Source organism: Gopherus evgoodei, chromosome 13, assembly GCF_007399415.2.
Source record: "Gopherus evgoodei ecotype Sinaloan lineage chromosome 13, rGopEvg1_v1.p, whole genome shotgun sequence".
In the NCBI taxonomy this organism is placed as follows: Eukaryota; Metazoa; Chordata; order Testudines; family Testudinidae; genus Gopherus; species Gopherus evgoodei.
Window position 1 is genome coordinate 16747169 of NC_044334.1, and position 23512 is coordinate 16770680.

Below are 23512 nucleotides of genomic sequence, written 5' to 3' on the forward strand. Positions count from 1 at the left end.
GCATACACTAAAAGTGCCCTACTGTGTGGTGTTGTAGTCACATCTGCATATTTAACTACTTCTTTTGCAGATGTCTCTTGTCTGAGCAAATGTGTGTTTACACATGCAGATAGATGGACCCACATTAATAGAAGCCACTACAGAATTTGGCCCAAATAATGTATTTTTAGAGCTGTCACGTATTGCATCACTTATTGGGAAATAATAGACCTGCTAGGAAGTTACGGGTTTTAGCATAAAGGGGTCAACATATGAATGAGTTTGCATTCCTAATGTTTGAAGCTCTAATTTTCTCTCACAAATTAGCCAGTCCCCCAGGGAAACAAAGGCAGCATCTCATGTTCTTCAGATGGTTTGGACCTACAAAGAGCTACGAAATGTCCTACAGAAGGATGGATGGAACAAATCTCATTTCCAGGTAAAGATGCAGTGTTCTAGTCCAGGTGAGTGGTCACAGAAAGCCCCATGAAGGTGTTTTATTCTTCACTCCTTGATCAGGCCCTACTCCCACTAATGACAATGGCAGGCAGACCAAGACTTCTAAGTCAGTGTTTTCCAGTGATAAAACAATTATAATAAAATGATATCATAAATGCAGTTACTGGGTACATATCTAGAAGATCTGTGGGATGTGCCTTCCACATTTTAGGCGTTATTCCACCTTAGAGGTACCAAGTCCAATCCATACAAATATACATCAAGGAAAGACTTGGCCAATTTTTATCTGTGGCTGCTCCTTTGGGATATAGTCCATGTAGCATGTTGGGCAACTGACTGTCCGTTATGTGAAACTGCTGCTCCTTTCTCTATCTGAAAAGTAACTGGCTTTCACCGTGGCCTGTAAAGCAGCTACTGGTTTGCCCAACCAGGTGATTAGGGAAGGAGGAATTGTCTGCAAAACTGCAGTGAAATGAAAAATATCCAGAATCTAAAATTAGATTCCAGCTGAAGATCAATTTATCAAGAGGGAGTGGAGTGTGAACAGGTTTCCATACATTTTTTCAAGTTGTTACTTTTTTAGAAAATTGGTTTTACTTCTTACTCTGTTTGCAGCAGCTTCTCAGAACATAAAAATGGCCACACTGGGTCAGATCAATGGTCCATCTAGCCCAGTATCTTTTCTTCTGGACAGTGCCATGTGCTTTAAAGGGAATGAACAGAACAGGGCAATTATCAAGTGATCCATCCCCTGTTGTCCAGACCCAGCATCTGGAAGTCAGATCTCTAGGGACACCTGGAGCATGGGATTGCATCCCTATCTTGGCTAGTAGCCATTGATGGACCTATCCTCCATGAATCTATCTAATTATTTTTTGAACCCAGTTATAGTTTTGGTCTTCACAACATCTTCTGGCAACGAGTTCCACAGTATCAGAGGGGTAGCTGTGTTAGTCTGGATCTGTAAAAACAGCAAAGAATCCTGTGGCACCTTATAGACTAACAGACGTTTAGGAGCATGAGCTTTCGTGGGTGAATACCCACTTCTTCAGATGCATGTGGTGGAAATTTCCAGGGGCAGGTATATATATGCTAGCAAGCAAGCTAGAGATAACGAGGTCAGTTCAATCAGGGAGGATGAGGCCCTGTTCTAGCAGTTGAGGTGTGAAAACCAAGAGAGGAGAAACTGGTTCTGTAGTTGGCAAGCCATTCACAGTCTTTCTTTGTTCAATCCTGAGCTGATGGTGTCAAATTTGCAGATGAACTGAAGCTCAGCAGTTTCTCTTTGAAGTCTGGTCCTGAAGTTTTTTTGCTGCAGGATGGCCACCTTAAGGTCTGCAATAGTGTGGCCAGGGAGGTTGAAGTGCTCTCCTACAGGTTTTTGTATATTGCCATTCCTAATGTCTGATTTGTGTCCATTTATCCTTTTCCGTAGAGACTGTCCAGTTTGGCCGATGTACATAGCAGAGGGGCATTGCTGGCATATGATGGTGTATATTACATTGGTGGATGCGCAGGTGAATGAACCAGTGATGGTGTGGCTGATCTGGTTAGGTCCTGTGATGGTGTCGCTGGTGTAGATATGTGGGCAGAGTTGGCATCGAGGTTTGTTGCATGGATTGGTTCCTGAGCTAGAGTTATTATGGTGCGGTGTGCAGTTACTGGTGAGAATATGTTTCAGGTTGGCAGGTTGTCTGTGGGCAAGAACTGGCCTGCCACCCACGGCCTGTGACAGTGTGGGATCATTGTCCAGGATGGGTTGTAGATCCTTGATGATGCGTTGGAGGGGTTTTAGCTGGGGGCTGTATGTGATGGCCAGTGGAGTCCTGTTGGTTTCTTTCTTGGGTTTGTCTTGCAGTAGGAGGCTTCTGGGTACACGTCTGGCTCTGTTGATCTGTTTCCTTATTTCCTCGTGCGGGTATTGTAGTTTTGAGAATGCTTGGTGGAGATTTTGTAGGTGTTGGTCTCTGTCTAAGGGGTTAGAGCAGATGCGGTTGTACCTCAGTGCTTGGCTGTAGACAATGGATCGTGTGATGTGTCCGGGATGGAAGCTGGAGGCATGAAGGTAGGCATAGCGGTCGGTAGGTTTTCGATATAGGGTGGTGTTAATGTGACCATCACTTATTTGCACCGTGGTGTCAAGAAAGTGGACCTCCCGTGTAGATTGGTCCAGGCTGAGGTTGATGGTGGGGTGGAAGCTGTTGAAATTGTGGTGGAATTTTTCCAGAGTCTCCTTCCCATGGGTCCAGATGATGAAGTCGTCGTCAATGTAATGTAGGTAGAGAAGGGGCATGAGTGGACGAGAGCTGAGGAAGCGTTGTTCCAGGTCGGCCATAAAGATATTGGCATATTGTGGGGCCATGCGGGTGCCCATAGCAGTACCACTGATCTGGAGATATATATTGTCATCAAATTTGAAATAGTTGTGTGTAAGTATAAAGGCACAGAGCTCAGCAGCCACTTGTGCTGTGGCATCGTCAGGGATAGTGTTCCTGACAGCTTGTATTCCATCTGTGTGTGGGATGTTTGTGTAGAGAGCCTCTACATCCGTGGTGGCTAGGATGGTGTTTTCTGGGAGGTGACCAATGCATTGTAGTTTCCTCAGGAAATCAGTGGTGTCACGGAGATAGCTAGGAGTGCTGGTGGCATAGGGTCTGAGTAGAGAGTCCATATATCCAGACAGTCCTTCAGTGAGAGTGCCAATGCCCGAGATGATGGGGCGTCCAGGATTTCCGGTTTGTGGATCTTGGGTAGTAGATAGAATAACCCTGGTCGGGGCTCTAGGGGTATGTTGATTTCTTCTGGTGTTAGTGTAGGGAGTGTCCTGAGTAGATGCTGTAGTTTCTTAGTGTATTCCTCAGTGGGATCTGAGGGAAGTGGCCTGTAGAATTTGGTATTGGAGAGTTGTCTGGCGGCCTCCTTTTGGTAGTCAGACCTGTTCATGATGACAACGGCATCTCCTTTATCAGCCTCTTTGATGATAATGTCTGGGTGGTTTCTGAGGCTGTGGATGGCGTTGCGTTCTGCACGACTTAGGTTATGAGGCAAGCGATGTTGTTTTTCCACAATTTCTGCCTGTGCACGTCGGCGGAAGCATTCAATGTATAGGTCCAGACTGTCATTTCGACCCTCAGGAGGAGTCCATGTGGAGTTCTTCTTCTTGTGCTGTTGGTGGGAGGGCATCTGTGTATCAGTGCACTGTTCAGTGTTGTCCTGGAAGTATTCTTTGAGTCGGAGACGGCGAAAGTAGGCTTCCAGATCGCCACAGAACTGTATCATGTTGGTGGGGGTGGCAGGGCAGAAAGAGAGTCCCCGAGATAGGACAGACTTTTCTTCTGGTCTGAGTGTGTAGTTGGATGGATTGACGATATTGCTGGGTGGGTTAGGGGTACCATGGTTGTGGCCCCATGTGGCAGGTAGGAGTTTAGACAGCTTACAGTCCTTTTTCCTTTGTAGAGAGGTGAAGTGAGTAATGTAGATCTCCTGTCTTATTCTAGTGAAGTCCGTTTGTATAGAAGTTTGGTTATTAATGAGAGTCTCCAGGTTGGAGAGCTCTTTTTTGATGTTTTCCTGTTTGCTGTATAGGATGCTGATCAGGTGGTTCCTCAGTTTTTTTTGATAGAGTATAACATAATCTCTCACTGTGGTCTGTGTAGTATGTAGATAGCAGTGGATTTTTTACCTTTAGTCCATTTGGTATGATGTCCATCCGTTTGCATTTGGAAAGGAAGATGATATCTGTCTGTATTTGTGCAAGTTTCTTCATGAGGTTGATGGATTTCCACTCCATACGGCTAAATGCAGTGCCTTGCATGGTGTCAAGTATCAGAGGGGTAGCCGTGTTAGTCTGGATCTGTAAAAACAGCAAAGAATCCTGTGGCACCTTATAGACTAACAGACGTTTAGGAGTTCCACAGGTTGACTGTGCGTTGTGTGAAAAAGTACCTCCTTTTGTTTGTATTTAAACCTGCTGTCTGTTAATTTCATTGCTTGATCCCTGGTTCTTGTTTTTGTAAAGGGGTAAATAACACTTCTTTATTCACTTTCTCCACACCATTCATGATTTTATAGACCTCTATCATATCACCCCTTAGTCGTTTCTTTTCAAAGCTGAACAGTCCCAGTCATTTTAATCTCTCCTTACATGGAAGCTGTTGCATATGCTTCATCATTTTTGTTGCCCCTCTCTGTACCTGTTCCATTTCTATTACATCTCTTTTGAGATGGCATGATCAGAACTCTGCAGAGTTTTCAAGGTGTGGGCATACCATTTATTTATGTAGTAGCATTATATTTTCTGTCTTATCTATCCCTTTCCTAATGGTTCCTAGCATTGTTAACTTTTTTGACTGCTGCTGTACATTGAGTGGATGTTTTCAGAAAACTATCCACAATGACCACAAGATCTTTCTTGAGTGGTAACAACTAATATAGACCTCTTCCTTTTGTACGTATGGTTGGGATTATGTTTTCCACTGTGTATTACTTTGCATTTGCCAACATTGAATTTCATCTGCTGTTTTGCTGCCTAGAGATCCCTTTGTAACTCTTCACAGTCTGCTTTGGACTTAACTACCTTGAGTATCCTTACTCTTCCATTTTGTCTTCTAGTCTGTCTCTGCAGCACCAAAGGGATCCAAAGGTACATCTGGCAAGTCTGGCTATGATGATAGTACTCTGCCACTGGTGGATAAAAGCCAAGGTCAGTTCTGCTTGTTGGTGTGGGCCATAATGATTTTCCTTGTGCTATTTGCCATGTCTGTGAAGTGTATTTCTCTAGTTGGATAAATATCAGTTTCTACTTTTTTTTTTTACGGTGTCTTTTATCCAAAGATCCTGAAGCAATTGACATTAGAGACTACATAGACAATAATCACTTCCCTGGCATGAAATGTATGATTACCCAGTTCAGGATGAAAAGTTCAGTTGGAGCCTATAGGGAGTATTTTAGATAGGCATGGAGTAACTACCCAGCAGAAATTTAGCTAAGGAGCAGGCTAACTATTGTGGTAAGTGGACGGTATTTTTACTAACCACAAGTCATCGGATCTTGGTGTTATATCTCACACAAAGGGCATCACCTCTAGCAATGCCCTGGGACACTTGTTCAGTGCTATTCATTTGACATACCCTCTGTTGAATCGCCAGCCCAGTTTCCTGTGTCACTTAGCTTTGCGGTGGAGGTATTCTATCCAAGTACTGACCCAGACCCAACTGTGCTTAGTTTGTCAGATTTGATAATAATTGCACCAGTGGTGCCAGGGCTCCTGACCATGTTGATTTCCTTAGTCTTTTTTAATTTTGATCATGATGGAAATAGAAACCAATATTAAAATTACCCTCTTGAGGCCTTTGATTGCCTACTGATTGCTCTTCTCTCCGGCCAAAGAAGGGAACCTCATCCCATCTCGGATGGGTCCAGAGATAAATTCTAGAAAGTATAGGTGGTTCAGAGCAGCCACCAAGTTTGTGGCGTCCTTTGGATAGAGGAATGTATGTGATTCAGAGCCATGGCACAGGGGATGTCAGTTTAGCATTCTCTTCGGGGGCCTAACTCAGAACCTTTCTTTGTGAATTATCAGAACCTTAGTATTGTTTCATTATAGCCTTTTGTGTCTTCATTATATTCTCTTGAGTGCAATAAATTGTTGTCTCCTCTACTTCCTCCAGCCCTGTGATTAATCCCAGCCTGTTCTGCTTTCATGTCAGTAAGCATGATACAACCAGTTTCAATGCTTCTGTTTTGTAGATAATGAGAAGGCTGGAAGTCATGATATGATTCCTCTGGATGAACTTGGTCCAGGTAAATGCAGTCCCGGATAGACCCCCTGTCTACTTCAATAGAGCACACTGTCACTCATGAGAAAGTTCAGCGCTTTCTCTGGGAGGTATTCTTTCATGTGGATAAAGCTGACATTTAAAAACAGAACTTTTCCTTCCAAAAGATCAGTTGTCTGGTTTTTTGGTTCTTTTTAAATGTGTATATTGCATATATACCGGTATCCCCACTACTTTTTAACCACATCATGTAAATATACTAAGAACTTCCTGCATTTTTTAATCTCTTTGCTTTGAAGTGGTTGCATCCTGGAGTGAGAGATCCAAAAGCCATCAGATTTCAACTATTGCTTTTTTTTAAAAAGGGGACACTAATTTTGTGAGCTTTTAATCTACTTAAATATCATATTCTGTCTGAAAACATTTTTCCTGCTGTTCTTAGAGGTTAGCATGAAAAATGACCTTACTTGAAAGAGGCTAGAAGAAAGAAGTACTTTTATTATTCAGTCTGTAATTATTGTCATTGTTTTCCTGAATTCAGTCAGAGAATTATGCATATGTGGATCTTTCACACAAGAAAGGAAAGAGAAAAAAATTAAAAAATAGGAACACCTGTCTGTAAAAATCTGCCACGAGTGATAGGAATGGAGCCAGGGTTTTCTGTATGCAAAGTAGAGTTTAACAGCAGGTGATCATGATCAATCTAACAACTTTAAACTGCTCCTCATTGGCTCAATGGAAGTTCTTCATGGGACGAAGAAATAACCCTCCATTCCTCCTTCATATACAAAACGCAGGCTGTGAGAAAGTAATGACTTCTCCTCGTCTTCTCAGCTCCATCTGTTCATCAAGGACATCTCTCAAAAGCCAGGCAGAATGGCTTCATTTTCCCAATACAAGTTATGGGAATGGCTCCCTTTCCCCAGACTTCTCTAGAGTCTCTTGTGGGTTTGAGGCCTGCAAGCCTTAGTATAATCCATGCAATCTGTCTCAATAACACTGGCATTACTGTGTAGTGTGCTGTCCATTGAGAAAGTGGGCATCAGCTGCCTTGCTCATGGCAACCGGTACTGGACAGAGGGAGGAGATTTCACTAGTACTTGGAAAAACCTCCACCCTGGGGCAGGTCCACCTAATACTGTAAATGCAGCCTGCCCACCAGGATCTGCAGTGAGAGAAGAGTTCCCCCAAGTCCCACGAAATACGTAGCCATTTTGCATAAGTAGGTAAAGCAGTAAGGACCAAGGATAGATAAACTCTGAAGAGCTGGGTGATCTGGAGTCTGTTCTACACATATAGAATAGCAGCAGCAGGAGGAACTCATACTTCTAAAGAGAAAAGCAACGCTGAATCCATGCAAGACATTCTCTTTCTAAATGCTGCTAGACTCTGTGGCATGGATGTGAGAACAACTTATTCAGGGCCAAGGGCCCTGATGGAGACAAAGGATAATTAAAAGCCTGAGCTGCTGCTTTGTCAGCAACAATTGGAAAAAATAGCAGGGATTAAACCATTTCTACTGGCCTTCCTCTGGTATGGGAAAATCAGGGGTTTTCCTGTTAATAACCACTTCGGAGGCAAGAGGTTCTCAGCATGAAGGCTGCAATGCTGCATGGGAGGCAGTGCTGTATGAAGGGACAGGGCTGAGAGTCAGGAGATAGCAGTTCTGCTCCTGACTCTGCCATTGACGTGCTTTGACTGATTTGTGCCTCAGTTTCCCTATCTATAAAATAGGGATGAGTCCATATTTCTGTGAAGTGCTTTGAGATTTGAAAGGCACAGCAATCTGGGACAGACCAACTGTTTCCTTTTAGTAAAACAGCATAAACACACTCAGTGTTGCTGTGGATTTGCCTCAGTTTTTCCAGCTACAAATATTTGTATTTAAATGTCTGTGTATCTGCAAGTTGGATAGTTTGATATCTCACGATTCACATCTGCACCTGCAAACTTGGCAGTCAGGTTGAGCCACTGCTGAAAATCAAACGCAATGTTTCCAAAAAGTCAGGATAATGGAAAGATGTTACCTTCCATGATCTCAGCTGACAGCATCTCCCCAGCTTGAATAAACTTGTTCATATGTAGTTTGCATAAGGGAAGACTGAAATAATTTTGGAAGACAATAACTTAAAGATGATCACACAACGGGATAGCTATGTACAGTTCAGCTGTCAGGGGCATAAGATCAGAAGTTCTGTGTCCAGATGACTGTAGTTCAGTATTCAGAGAAAAATATTAATCTAATCAATGCTTCGTTTGTTTCGCAGGTTAATACTGATGTGGCCTTATTACATATACAATTGATCTTAGGTAGGCAGTTTGACAGAATCTCTCACCTCGGAGAGTCCACTCAGATCTGTTCACCACCTCTAGAAAAAAAGGTTCCAAGGTTTCTGTCAAATTATCTAGATCCCTATTCTTGGAAACTTTTAAATCAGCTATAACTGGTCACTGAGACTTCTGTGTCTCATCACCAATACCTTCAAAGGCCAACTCACAGGGAATGCACTAACGCTAGGTAATTGGTTTGCTCCACTAAACTCCAAGAAAATGGATAATATTAATATTTGACTCTCTGTTCCTCAGGCTCCGCCAGCCAGAGTCCAAATGGCTTACCTAAGGCACACTCCAGATTGCTTGTTAATTCCATATAGACTAAATTAAATTGGATATTTAGAATTAATCTTGAAACACGGAAGGAACTGAGTTTGTTAATTCCACCACAGAGCCATTGCCTTCAGGGCACTGAGATATTACTGTACTGGTACAGCCTCCTTCAAGATAGTTCTCATTTTAACAAGTCTAACCACAGACTTCCCGTCTCAGTTGCTATCTTGATATATTCCCAGCTCAGCATGTGGTTTTTAGCTCCAAACAGTCTGTTAGAATTGACATGAGTGACCCTATTAACAAGGAGTCAGCGTTCAACTGACCAACAATAGACGCTACAAAATGCCTCTTAGCTCAGATGTAAACCCAAAGACCCTGACTGTTTTTTATCACTTTGATTAAGATTAGTATTCTGAAGGCTGGTGTATTGATTAAACACTAGTTTTTTGCCTACTTAAAATATACACTTTTTTCCCCCCATTTGTATATGGTGATATTCTTTAACATTTCACAACAGTTTAGGACAGGAGGTAAACATGTATCATCTCCGTGGCAATTGCATTTCAGTGGTGGGTGAACAGTTCTTTCTAGTTTACCTGTTTATAAAGTACTTTGACATCCTTCTTGATGAAAGATGCTACGCAATGTCAGCCATCTGTTATTTGTAAGTAAATATGATTAAATACATTTTCAAATGTAAAGGGCTGCTTCTGAATTGACAACCGAGTTTGGGAGAAAGAGGTGGGAGGGATAGCTCAGTGGTTTGAGCATTGGCCTGCTAAACCCAGGGTTGTGAGTTCAATCCTTGAGGGGACCACCTAGGGATCTGGGGCAAAAAATCAGTACTTGGTCCTGTAGTGAAGGCAGGGGGCTGGACTCAATGACCTTTCAGGGTCCCTTCCAGTTCTGTGAGACAGGTATATCTCCATATATCTAAAAAAAATAGTCAATTTTCAACTGCTGTTGCGCTACCATCATTTAAATGTATAGCATGTACCCATGACTTTTACTATGAATTGAAAAGTTTTTAGATCAGCATATGAGTTACGTGTGTGTGTGTGTGTGTGTACCCTGAATGACTTACTGTACACTCCTCCAGGAGTGTTGGCTAGGTGGATGGTTGGAATTTTTGGTCGGTCTGGCACAAGCAGGGATGCTAGGTATCTTAACTGTCAGCAGAGAACTGAAATGTAAAGCCATGTATAGCAGTGGTTTTCAAGGATTAAGTTATGCACCACATAACTCTAATGTACTTGATACATGCATTAATCATTATAATCATATAGTTATGGATTATCTTTTTATACTATATTGATCTTAATTAAACATATGGACCATCTCAAATGCCTGATCATTCTGCAAGGCTTCTGCATACGTTGATTTACTGAGCCACAGGGCCGGCGCTACCATTTAGGCAGCCTAGGCAATTGCCTAGGGCGCCATAATAATTGGTGGGTGCCGTTTTGCCAGAGGGGGCGGCAGGCAGCTCCAGTGGAGCTGCCGTAGTGGTGCCTGCAGAGGGTCCGCTGATCCCGCGGCTCCAGTGGAGCTGCCGCAGTCGTGTCTGTGGGCGGTCGGCTCCTCGCGCGGCTCCGGTGGACCTCGCGCAGGCACCACTGCGGCAGCTCCACCGGAGACACGGACCAGCGGACCCCTTCCGTAGGCACCACTGCGGCAGCTCCACCGGAGCCGTGGGACCAGCGCGCGGGTGGCGAAATTGCCGTCTGCCTATAGCGCTCAAACCCTTAGCGCCGGTGCTGCTGAGCCAACATCTTTTTATAAATTAACTGGATTGCAGCCTGGGTACCCTATTTTGAGAACTGCTGCTCCATAGACTGTTTGCCAGGAGTCACTCCATTTACAAAGCTTTTTGTGCTGCAGCTTAAAATGGATTACTCTTTATTTCACCAGTAGCCCACAAAAACAACATCTGGCGTGACTGATTTTAGAGGGTCTATTGAGTGCAAGCAATAAACCAAGACATGAGGCATTCTGACGTTTTATGTAAAATCTTTTTAGAGAGTACAGTTAGACAGAAAGTAGAACCTGTAATGATCCTTTAATTGCATGGAGAGATACAGGCTTATTAAGAACCATAAATTTGACTGTCACCTAGCCCAGATTACAAAGCTGTCAAAGCAGGCAGGAAAATATATTTGTCCCTGATAATGAGGGAAACTTGATGCACCGGAGAAATAAATGAATAATTGTGACCTCTGACAATGAATCAAAGTGGCTTCTGGAAATAATTACAGCATTTCTTCATAAAGCCCCTGCACCCCGTTCTTCCCTCTTTACTCATGTATTCACAGTGCTTTTCAACTGTCAGGGAGAAAAATCACCCACAGGTGCCATTTCAGAATGAGAGGCAGGTCCAGCACAGCAGGGTTTGCATGGAGATCTCACAAAACTCTACAGGCTGCTTTTCTTACCATTCCAAAGGGGATGTCTCCAAACCATTGTCGTGTCCTGCTTGTAGTCAGGTTCAGAAGGAGTGGGAATTTGTTGCATGCCACTCTGAGAAGGAACCCAGCCAATTAATCAGGCTGTTAAACTCAGAGCACAAGATTTCAGCTGGATTTGGACCTCGTTAGCCACAGGGTGTGAAGTAACACTTGCTGCTTTCCTTGGACAGGCTACTACTACACTGCAGCTGGCCAGAATGGAAACTGTGCTGCTTGTTAATGAGATACCAGCATTTGATACGGAGGCGGTGGTATAAAAGGAGTGCTTTTTAAAAACAAAGGTGGTTAAAAAAATGAAATTGCTGAGCATCAGCCCATGAGAAAGGCACATCCCTATGTCTTTGGTTTAATGCTGTGTGTGTGTGTGTGTGTCTGTCTCTCTCTCTCTCTCTCTCTCTCTCTCTCTCTCTCTCTCTCTCTCTCTCTCTCTCTCTCTCTCTCTCTCTCTCTAGTTCTTTGACAATGCAAAACAGCCAAATGTACTGTGGTTTTGCTGCTGCCTGATTGTCATGTCATTCCTTCATAGATGGGTACTCCACCATCGATCATCGGGACAAAGAGCGCAAATACAAGACCAATGACAACATAGGGGATGCATCAGAGAAAGAACCTTTAAAAGTAAGCTTCCAGCTATTCCAAAGGCTGCTTAATGCCATTACAGAATGGGACATCCAGTGTCAGGCAGCAAGGAATGTGTGTCGCAAGTACTCAGCAGGGGCTTGTAAATGGTTGGCTATAAAGGCACCATTTCATGAGTGATCACTCGTTAGCCTTAAATGGAAGCAAATGCTGCTTTCTAATAAGGGAGCAACTGCAGAAGAGGGTTTTATAAGCTATGTGCGCTCAAGTTCCTGTAGGTAAATAATGGTTTTACAAAAGAAGGTGTTTGCTTAATCACTTTCAGCTCCTCCATCTAGGTACATTCCCCAGCCCCAAAATGTATGGGTCTGCAGGAGACTCTGTTCTGAGAATAGTCACATCAAGCAATTACTTCCCACCATGGAAACCATAGAGGAGTGTAGCTGAAAGCCTGTGTGTCTTTGTAAAGCAGTGTGGGGTATATAGCTCCCAGCCCTCACTCAGACTCTCCTGCACGTGGACTCTGTATATGGGTCAGTCTCTCTTATACAAGAGCCTTCTTGAAAATGAATTTCCAACTCTCTTCTCCCACGCAATTTTCTTCCTGAAAAGTCAGACTTGAATCTCCCACTTCCATTGTGGGCTACTGAGTTTACCAGAACAGGCTGCGTACAAGTAATTGACTTCTGTGCAATTTTTGTTAGATTCATGCACAATTTTAGCTAAGTTTTTATAAGCAGTTGCTTTATGCTACTAGCAGTGCAGTGGGAAATGGGACTCCTCCCTACCTCACAAAAACCCACACATACTCTCCTGTGTGTCAGCAGTGGGGAAAAACCAGACAATGAAACAAGAGTGTGAGACAGAAAACGTTGCCGCTGATGTTGGGAACCTCAGTGCTAGGGCTAGGGAGCCCTGAGCATCTGTGGTGAAATCTCCTCACTGTTTTGTGGAAACTCCAGAAGATCTGGATGCTCCAGGTTAAATGGTCAAGCAGTTGGAAAGGAAAGACTTTCCAGTTAGTGCAAGGCACTGAGCAAAGGCATGCAGATAGAAAAAAATCTTCCCACAGACTGAGCCAGTAGTACACCTGCCTGGTGGTGATGGTCTGTCTATATTAACATGTGCACACAAACACTCACCATCGGGATTGAGCATAGCTACCCCTCCTGTCTATTAAAGGCAGAGGCCAGCCACAGTCCACACTTTGTTCAGACACACACAATTTTTTCCTCTTTCATTCAGAGGCTATTTAAAACTTTCACCTTGTCAGAAGCTTCTTGTCTAGCAACCTCATTAATATAAGCCTTTGTCTTGTGATATCCTTCCAGTGCCAAACCCTGCAAGCTTGTTGTTATTAGCCGGCCTGAATGAGTAGAGTCTCGTGTCATGTGACTGCAGTGTGACTGAAACACTGACCTTTTTACCCTCTGGGTTAGCCTAGCCTCCGATCTTACTTTAATATGACCTTCCATTATCCAGTACTGTAACTGGGTGAGGATTATGGCTGTGCAGGGATTAGGAGACCTCAGCGACCCTTAAAGCTGTACTGCAAGGGAATAGCCACTGTCGTTTAAAACTAGCTGTCCTATTTAGCCCGTGTACAATCCATTTCCTAAACGTGCACCCCTTGTGCTATATATAATGGGATTTGATAGCAATCACCTTTTAGTGTGAATGTAGAATGCTGATTGCATTTATGCTTTACAGTCACTAGTAAACATGGAAAGGAAACAAAATCTTTGGTTGCTCTCACCTTTGCCTTTGGAAGTGGTGGCTGCTTCCTTCATTTGTTTGTCATCTGTCCTTCCCTGTTTTACTGTGTAGTAGCCCTGATCAAACTGGGAAATTTCTATCTTAAGTGCTTAGGAGCAATTCACTTCGTATTATTCATGGTTATGTTTTAGGGTAAATTTCCAAAGTGCAACACAAAGATTGAGCTACAATGCTCTGAGATTGCCACTGATGGGAATCAGGTGTCTAAATCCCAATTACTCACTGTGGAAATACTATTTGATTGACACAATGTTATTCTGATATGGAAACAGATGGCCCAGCCTGAACCAGAGGTTAATGATATAAGCTTTCCAATCCAGCCATCCACAGTCTTAGTGTACACTGCAGGATGCTGAGCAGCAGGGTGAACTAGGGGAGATGGCTGCAAAGATTAGGCTGCTGTTCTGCAGGAATGACAGAAAATGCTTCTTCCAGAGGAAAGAGGGATAGGGTGGGAAGGGAGAGGATTAGCAAGTGCTTATTACTTTTACCATGTGACACACACAAGTAGCCAAATACAGCCCACAGAGCTATATAATGCAGCCCAAGGCCACCTTCATCTTTCCTAAGGTTGAGGTGCAACCCACTGAAGCAGGTGGTGGTTCCATTGTGCAATGCTTTGGCTTGATCGGAGCAGAAGTTACTTGCGTTGGGACCTGTCTCTTCCTCAGTCTGTGCTTCCTCCCTGTTAAAGATGGAGGGCAGCCCAAATACAGTCTGATGTAGGAACTCGAGGGCAGCACCTCAGTGGCATGTCATGTTGTTGTAGCAGCCCTTAGCTGGGCAAAGTCTAGATACCCCCTGCACTACCCTATCCCAGAGAAATGTGTGTGCTAATTTCTAGCTGGTGAACAATCCAATAACTGTGGCTCCGAGGCTGTATGAGTGGCTAGGACTTGTGAATAATGATTGCAATGAAGTGAAGTGCTGCCGCGAATGCTTCTGTCAGTGCCTGTGGAATAGCTCATGCCATTGCCAGTTTTGTTTCTTTCTCTCTCTCCACTAATTCCCCCCTTGCAATCCTTTTGAGCTGACTGATTTGTTTGTGTTTGATTAATCCGCTCTGTTTTGCCTTTAACTCCTCACCCTGTTTGCTGCAGAATGACACAAATAGGAAAAACATTAACAGGAGTAACAGGGCTTCGGTGAATCTGGTGGATGCCCGTGACATTAAACCCCAGCCTGTTGACTCCTGGGTCTAATTTGCATGCATGGTAGGTCCTTTTAATGGTAATTGGTGCTAGTGATTACCTTGTCTCATTGTGCATGATCTGTATCGCTGCAGAATCTGTCTGAGGCTAATGGCTAACTGGTTCCTTTTAGGCAAATAAAAATGCATTGGGAAAGGGATGTTTATATTGCACACTGTATCTTTAATGAAACGCAATAAACCACTGCTGTTTGATTAAATAATAACCTGTCAAATAACCAGACAGCGCATTACTATCTGGACTGATGGGCTGTCAGCTGAAATGTGAAGGATCTCTGCTATTAGGCCATGGGAATTAAATTGAATATAATTTTCCTGACTGATCTCAAATGTTTACAACCATTCCCCCCCCCCCCCCCCGCGTCCCCCAACCCTCCAACTCATTACCAGGTTTAGCCTGAGCCCTCCGGAAAAGTACATCCTGATAATTTGTGGATCTCCCCTGAGGCTCCCAAGAATTCCATGGTCCTGTCCCTCAAGGGGGGAAATTTAAACATGGAGCCACAAGTCCCACTTGCTGCTCCTTCTTCTCTGCAGTTCAAAGCTTTTTTTGGTCCCCTTCTTGTTCTCTATCTTCTCTATGTGCCAAGCTCCTTAAAACTGCCAGCTTTTACTACTCCTGCTGTCACTAATCTGCCTCCTCCTGCCCAGTCTTTTATCCATGTTACACCTCCTGGCAGCCCGTCAGATGCCGCGCTGTGTGGGGTACAGACTGTGTGGCTGGCTGTGGACTAAAAGAATATCTTTAGTCACCATGAGGATTGCACTACACCGCTTCTCCTTCCCCAGTCCCCGAAGGCCTTATTTCCAGAGATGGTGAGCACTCATGACTCCCAGTGCTCAGCGCTGCAGAAAATTGGTCCTTTTTCTACATGGAAATCACATTAATCAGTGAGAAGGAAACTCGAGTCACGAGGCGAGTGCAGTACAATAGGAGGGATCAGAGTTCATGACACATTCTTGTTTCCTTGATGGGAAGGGCTGGAACCCTCTGGTCACTGCAGTCTATAACAGACCTTTCTCAGCTAGGTGGACAATTCTCCCAGACCTGAAGAAGAGCACCATGTAGCTCGACAGGTTGTGTCTCTCACCAACAGAAGTTGGTGCAATAAAAGAAATTTCCTCACCCATGTTGTCTCCCTAGTTCTCCCAGTACCTATTCAGTCTTTGGCTCCTAACCATCCCTCTTCTGGTCTTAAATCGCTGACAGGCTGTGGGAGTCAGAACTGCCACTGTCTGTCCTGTGCCTGTGTTGGAGACAAATGGGTCTGTGGACTTCAGTCCTTGGGGCTGTCGGTCTGGCACCTTTCCCTGGCTTTATGCTGACTTCTAGAAGAAGCACTACTTTAAAGAATTCAAATTGCTGATTGGCTGATTTGCTGAGCCCCTCTGGGTGCTGGTTTCAAAGAGCAATTCCTCCATCTCCTGAGAAAACCTGAAAGACTTTCTCTGTCTTCACACAAATTCCTGATGGTAACAGATGAAATACAGCATTGGAGACCCGGGGGTGGGTTGGGGTGTATGAGATGAATTCGCAGGGCTTTGGAGACCTCCAGGAGAATGTTTGTTTTTTAAAATCACATGTGAAGCTGCCAGAGTAACTTTGGAACGTAAACAGCCCCGGTGATGCTGTGCTTCTCTGCTCTTTGCATTCTCCTGGTGACTCTTGGCAAGTAACTTTAAACGTGAAACCTTCCGAGGTCTCTAATTTAGATTCACTTTTTGTTACTTTTCTGAGACCTTAAAATGATGGGGAAGGGAAAGCTCTTATTTCTCTTTAAATGTGTGTTGGAGCATTAAATGCATATGGCTGTGAGCAGTGGTAGCACCAGCAGACCCTTTGCCACTGCAGCTCTGCACCTCACTCTTTATCTGCAGCACTCTAACTGTTCTAGTCCTGAGTCGTGCTGGATGAGAGAACACCAGCTGGGTGATTTAATGATGCAGACCCACAGGGGACTGGGGTGTAACCAGCAGATTCCTGCTCACTTGATTGAAGATTTGAGTCCAGCTCTCTAAAAGTGAAAAGCCAGAGCACAAAAGACACTGGACTTCCTGGTGCCACCTTAGGACAAAGCTTTCAGTTTGGTGCATTAGGAATCAGAGGCCTGACCCTGAAATCCTTCCTTAAGAGAGATTCTCATTGAAAGCAAGTTGGAAGTTTCCCCAGAGTAAGGGGAGCAAGGTCAGACACAATTCATGGGATTCACACAGCTGAATCTCCTGGGCACTGCCCTGAAAATTCGCCCCATCCAACTACTACACATGTGAACCTCTGGGGACTCTGCTGTTGCCATAGATTGTTTATTTGTATTGTGGTAGTACTCCAACCAAGATCAGAGCCTCACGGTGCTAGGTGCAGTAGGAAGTCATGGTCCTTGCTCCAGAAGATTGAGATTTAAAGCTTTGACAGGACACTGTCCCACGTTTGTGCAGAATCCTTGGGAGTGGAGACGGCATCGGGGGTGGGTGAGGGAGCCGTTTTTAAACCTAGAGTGAATTTTTGATGATGTTGTTGTTTGGTTTTTGTTGCTAATTTCTGCCCTTAAAGGAACTATGACATTGGGGATGGGTGAGGGGGGTGGACACTTGCCGCTGTCCTGCTACCTGAGCTCATACTGTATGTGTTGGAGATCAACAAAGGTGCATTATTTCATATATTAATCAGCTGTGGCTTTATTTTCCAGGGCTAGAGTCCAACTACTTTTTTTCTTTTTTCTTTTTTTTACTGAGGGGAAAAAAACAATTTGAACCAACACAGAGGATCTCATTTATCACCACTGCCATTCAGATTCGGAGGGCGCTGCATCAGTGAACAGTCTGCACATTCTACGAGGGTGTGGGGAGAAAACAAACTGCCATCAGCCAACCCCGGAGCACCATGCCTTACAGCAAGACAATTTGCTTTTTAAAACTCAATTACATTCCCACTAGACACAGCCACCTCCCTTTGCCTCCCTCCTCCATCAAAGAAGAAAGAATCCAAGCTTACATCTAACCGTTTAGGTTCTTAGATGACTCTTACATGAAAATGGTGCCAAGGATGAAAAGAGAAGGTCACGTGGTGGGAAAGAGGACAGCTTTGCAAGTGAAAGAGGAACTGCAGAATATTTGAAATATATCTTAGGTATAGTCATGAGGAAACTAGCACTTTTTTCATTTGTTTTTTGGGTTTTGTTTTGAACTGTGAATTTAATTTTTAAAAGATTTTTATATTAGGGAGTTTGGGTTTTTTGGTTTTGAGCTTTTATTTGTTTTTGTTTTTTCCACAAGAAATGCAGGAATGTTGAGTAGGTTTGTTGGATTTTAATGAAAGGAGAGAAACTATTTACGCTGGTTGAACGGACTGGAACGCAGACAGCGAAGTTGATGCGAGCTGTATAATCTATTAGAGTAAGCGATATCACACTGTGTTATATTATCATTATAATCTGGTGTACAATACTTCTGCCTTTTGACTTCTGTAATGGTTCTGGTTTTACTTCCACATATGTAAACAGTTTGTTGACGGTTTCAGTCCCAATTCAGAAATCTGTGCTGAGAAATGGAGTTGGCTGCCTTTTAATTTTTGTTGCTCACGATGATTGCAGTAAAGGAGTTGCTTCCCTTCCCCTTCCCCCAAGTGTTGATGTTGGGTTAATGATTATTTTAATCTTTAACATAATTTTATTTCCCATAGCTATTAACACACTGGGGAAGAATGGAAGCTTCCTCATTAGTGAGTTCCCATTAGAACACCCTGTAATCTTCAGATGGGTCCGCCCCTTATATTTTTGCTGATAGACTCAGTTTCTGTTGGATCCATGCGTGTTTTGGGCTATCGAGCCAGATGAAAAGTGCTACAAAGGGAACTGATATATTTTTTTAAAGAAATCATTATCCTGCTTTTGTTTTTGTTTTTTGAGGTTGCACACTTAAGTAAGGGTCAAATTCAGCCACTTGCTGAGGGTCTACTCAGAGCCACCTGGTAGGCCATAGGCAGACTCTCTGCACAAGGATGAATTTTTGCCCCCCACGGTCACATTTTACACATACGCTATCTGGTGATGCATGTATTAAATGCAAATCACTGATTTCCTTTGGGTTTTGATCCAATGAGGGAGAAGGATGAAAACAAGAATCAAATCTCTTTCCTAGCATTGGATGGATGCCTTTTACTTACTTTGTTTAGTTATCATTGTCATTTGGTTGCCATGTTTACACCTACAAGTTCTTAAATACAGTGTGACTGGAAAGCACATTTTTGAATCAAGCAGACTTAATTTGGGGATTTTGGTGCCTGCCATTTCCTTTGTATATTAAAAATGAAAAAAAAACCCAACAAAAAACAAAATATTACTGTAATAGTAAACGTCTAATTTTTTGTACAAAATTAAAAAACTAAAAAAAGCAAGCATCAAGAGCTTTGTATCTTCTTGAGTATAATAAAATTTGACAGATACATATATATAAATAAATATATATATATGTATATATGCATATAGTTGTGCAGAGGATAGGTTGTCAAAACCGTGTGAAGTAGTATGCAGGACTGTTGATTCAGGGAAAGACTGATGCCCAGGCTACACACACTAACTTTGCTCCCCTTCCCATCTCACTCGCGCACAGAGGGGTTACGTCTTGGTCCTAAGAGAGGTGATGTTGCTGGGAGCAAAGTAACTGGTTATGTTTACCCTTGTGAGAGAGTCCTGTGAGGTCAAATATGCTTAGCTGGTTGAGGGAGGCAAGGACAGATGCATCTCTGACCATTTGGATTCTGATGGGCGGGGAGTTCTTTCTTCATGTAGATGTAAAGTGTAGAGAGTGAAATCAGATGCATAGTTTTACTGTATATTCTAACAACGGTGCTCTTTTCATACTTGTTCTACCAATAAGTGGAGACCCTTTTAACCAGGCTGTTACACAAGAGTTTTATACTGCTTTGGTTTCTGTACCTTGTGTGTTCTTTTTGTATATGAAAGGATTAAAAAAAATAATAACTTGCTTCAGCAATTAGCAATGGAACCTTCTTTGTAACCTATTAGAAGTGCATAAGGAAAGGTCCCAGGAGACTCTGGTATCAGTCTGTCCCTGGTTAATTTTATCAGAGTATTGTATTTACCAAAGGAGTCTCAGCAAAAGATTACTGCAAATAACTAGCCAAATGTTGCGAGGCTTTTCTGCTAAGTCTTTGCGATGTACTTATTCTACAAATATTCCGAAGCCAAGGAGAGGTTAGGAGGGAGAGTGCCAACAGGGGAAGGCTGTAGGAAACACCCTAGGGAGAGGAGACAGGGACAATAAACTTAAATGATCTCCTATCCAGAGAGACCCCCCCCCAACAAAAACCTAGATCTAAACACCCATGGTACAGGGATATTCAAAATCTGGATCAGAATCCAGATCGGGCAAATGGCCTCTCTTTATAATGGGCTGAACCAAAAACACGGGTGTTTGAGAAGATGATCGTGTTTTATATTCTAAGCAGAAGCCATCCTACCCCATTAGAAGGAATGGAACTGTATGCTTGGAATCATTTGTGGCTGATGGTTCTTTTTCCTTGTTTCCTGCTTAGTCTTTTTGTGACTGCTTTGTTTGCAAGGCTTCTTGCTACTGAACAGAAGACACCTCACCTCCCCCCAGTTAATAGTATGAGGTGTTTATACCAAGAGGCAAAATATCAGGACTGTTAACAGGAACAGTGGGGCTCTGACCACATTCACCACAATGAAGATTTACTCAGAGTATGTAGCAATAACAAGAATTTGATCCTGTACATTTCATGGCTTTTCTTCTGCTCCTCTCCTACAAGCCTTTCCCTGGACGTTGAGCAGAGAGAGGGATCCCAAGGCTGACTTAGACATGAGAATAGCCTCCAGTGTTAGCAGCACCTCCCACCAGCCATAGACCAAATTAGGAAACTCTCTACTTAAAATGACACTGCGGATCAATCTTAGCATCACATTTAATCAAGTGGCAGGGAAAGCATGTTGCAGAGGGTGGGCTCACCTGTGAGAGGCACTCTTACAGAAATGTATTGGCACAGGGCCGCTGTATGGTAGCTATACCATATGAGGTCCCATATGAGGAGAGATTAAAGAGGTTAGGACTTTTCAGCTTGGAAAAGAGGAGACTAAAGGGGGATATGACAGAGGTATATCAAATCATGAGTGGTGTGGAGAAAGTGAATAAAGAAAAGTTATTTTTCCCCCCATAATATAAGAACTAGGGGCCAACAAATGAAATTAATGGACAGCAGGTTTAAAACAAATAAAAGGAAGTTCTTCACAGAGTGCACAGTCAACCTGTGGAACTCCTTGCCTGAAGAGGTTGTGAAGGCTAGGAGTATAACAGGGTTTAAAAGCGAACTGGATAAATTCATGGAGGTTAAGTCCATTAATGTCTTTTAGCCAGGATGGGTAAGGAATGGTGTCCCTAGCCTCTGTTTGTCAGAGGTTGGAGATGGATGGCAGGAGAGAGATCACTTGATCATTACCTGTTAGGTTCACGCCTTCTGGGGCACCTGGCATTGGCCACGGTCAGTGGACAGGATACTGGGCTGGATGGACTTTTGGTCTGACCCAGTATGGCCATTCTTATGTTCTATAGCTAGCTGATAACCTAATGGGACCTTTCAGGATGTGTCCCCTTACCCACCCCTGCCAATCCTTCCCCCCTACAACCCACCTGTGGCTTCCCAACTATGTATGGGCTTCGTTTGAGAAGATAAGGAATGTGAATGAAGGAAGCACTAGGCATTTTAGTAGGGTTCAAATGCAGAGGCGGGAAAGCAATAGTGTGTGAGAGAAAATCAGCCTGAAGTGAAGCAGCTCCAGGTCTCAGTTCAGTAGGTCTCAGGATTAAGCATGCAGCCTCCTTCCTGCCATTTGCTCCAGACACCTGCACCATGACAGCCAGAGATCAAGCCCACAGAGGAGCAAGGGCTAGAAAAAACACACCAGGGTTTCTAGTGTGTCCTTGTGGGAGGAAGCTAGCAGGACAGTGGGTGCAGGCTTCCTGTTGAACAGCTGTTCCCTCAGCTAGAGGGCTGTGATAAAATGGGGGATAGTTTGATTCCCTTAGGGACTCAAGTTCTCCCACAGAGCTCTGTCCCTGGAAGCAGCCCTAGCGCAGCCATGGCACTATGTTGTCACCACTGAAGAAAACAAACGCTAACTTTGCTGGGGCTGCCATGACTCAGGAGCCCCCTGTGGCTCTAGGTTTGGCTGCTGTGAATTGGAGTAATAGCTGTACCAAGTCAATAGGTTCCTACAGATACTCATGGGGGGCCAGGCTGTGCTCAGTGCAGGATTCTGGGAGGGGTGGGGAAATATGAGGCTCCAAGCTAAGCCACCTTTCTGCTCTCCTGATTCTGGAGCTGGCCAAGTGCCAGTTCGCCCCTCTACATAACTTGGAGGGTCCCAAAGACTAGTGGCTGGACTGGTGGCCCACAGATGGGTTTGCTGGCTGTAGATTCCTGAAGTTTGGTGTGCTCTGGCCACCCCTAGTTATGTTCTCAGGAATGCCCCCTACAGAGAGGAGAGTGAATGGTACAGAGCCAGCGTACCCTTCCTTACCACTTAAGGATTCCTCCTGCAGCTGTCAGAGCAGCAGTGTCTCCAAACATCATGAAAGGGATTGGTTTGGGGCCAGGAACTGGCCCAGGATAGAGAGAGAGAGGAAGCAGTGGTTTGCAAGTGTGGTTCCACCAGTCAGCTCTTGCCAATACTGATGAGGACTGGTGACACATGGCCTGCTACACACAAGGCTTGTGATATGCAAAGCACTTTTTCACCTGGGTGCAGCTCCCAGAGCATTAGGATGGTGAGTGTCCCAATTTCATTACTTACCTGCAGCTTATTGTGTGGTTTAGGCTTGATTACCAAGGGGGATGGGTGCATTATAAGTCCCTAGGCAGCAGAGGCAAAGCGCCATAATAATGAGATTGATTTTATTACTTCCTGCTGTGACACTCCTCATGGCCTCACTCTTTCTTTGAAAACCATGTGCTAATAGCTTCAGCCCATGCTTCTGTGCTGTTGGGGTTGGGTGTCTGTGTGTGTCTCTCTCTCCCCCTCCCATACTTTCAAAGGTGTTTATAGAGGTATAGTTTCTAGCAAAGTCTCTTCACTGTTCTGCTCCTAAAAAGCTGCTGTTTCCTTTCCTTTCACAGAAAGGTTTTCCTCCGATTATTGGTACAGTAACTAGTCTAGTGCATTAAGGGGCAGTATTATAAACTTATTTTTTCCTGTCTTAAATTTACATTGGGGTAGAATGTTCAGAAACACGATTGTGGGATGAGTGACAAGGAGGAAAGAGCATATGCTGCAAAACCTGCCAATCCAATTGAGGATATAATTGCTCAGCAAAACAAAAACATAACTAGACTAAGAAGCTTACTGGTAATTAGTAGCTAATGTGTTTGTAACTATCATGTGCCTTAAAATTTTCATGGTAGGAAAATAAACAAAAAAAATCACCAATGTGTTTTCTGTAATACTACTCAACATTATCACTGTAGTTTAGACTGGTGGGGTTTTGCATTGTATTTACACTGTACTATAAATTGGAACACTTAGAATGATTTTATTTTAAGGGTAAGATGGGGGGAACAAAAGGTGAATTATGCTTTCATAGAACAAATGTTACCGTAACAGAATGTATTATTATAGGAATT

The 23512-nt window shown here is 43.7% G+C and overlaps 1 protein-coding gene across 15 annotated transcripts in view; it reads left to right on the top strand.

Moving 5' to 3' along the window:
- The window catches only part of ARVCF (ARVCF delta catenin family member), a 466295-nt gene extending 445312 nt beyond the window's left edge, over positions 1-20983 (top strand). For 13 of the 15 annotated variants that reach the window (XM_030583068.1, XM_030583067.1, XM_030583069.1 and 10 more), the window contains 6 exons: positions 307-418; positions 5050-5140; positions 6188-6241; positions 11818-11909; positions 14747-14860; positions 17544-20983. In XM_030583068.1, coding sequence (XP_030438928.1) covers positions 307-418; positions 5050-5140; positions 6188-6241; positions 11818-11909; positions 14747-14848 — 451 coding nt within the window. In that variant the 3' untranslated portion in view covers positions 14849-14860; positions 17544-20983. The remainder of the gene's footprint in view (positions 1-306; positions 419-5049; positions 5141-6187; positions 6242-11817; positions 11910-14746; positions 14861-17543) is intronic. The other 2 variants (XM_030583074.1, XM_030583073.1) reach the window with 2 other exon arrangements.
- Positions 20984-23512: the final 2529 nt, after the last annotated feature.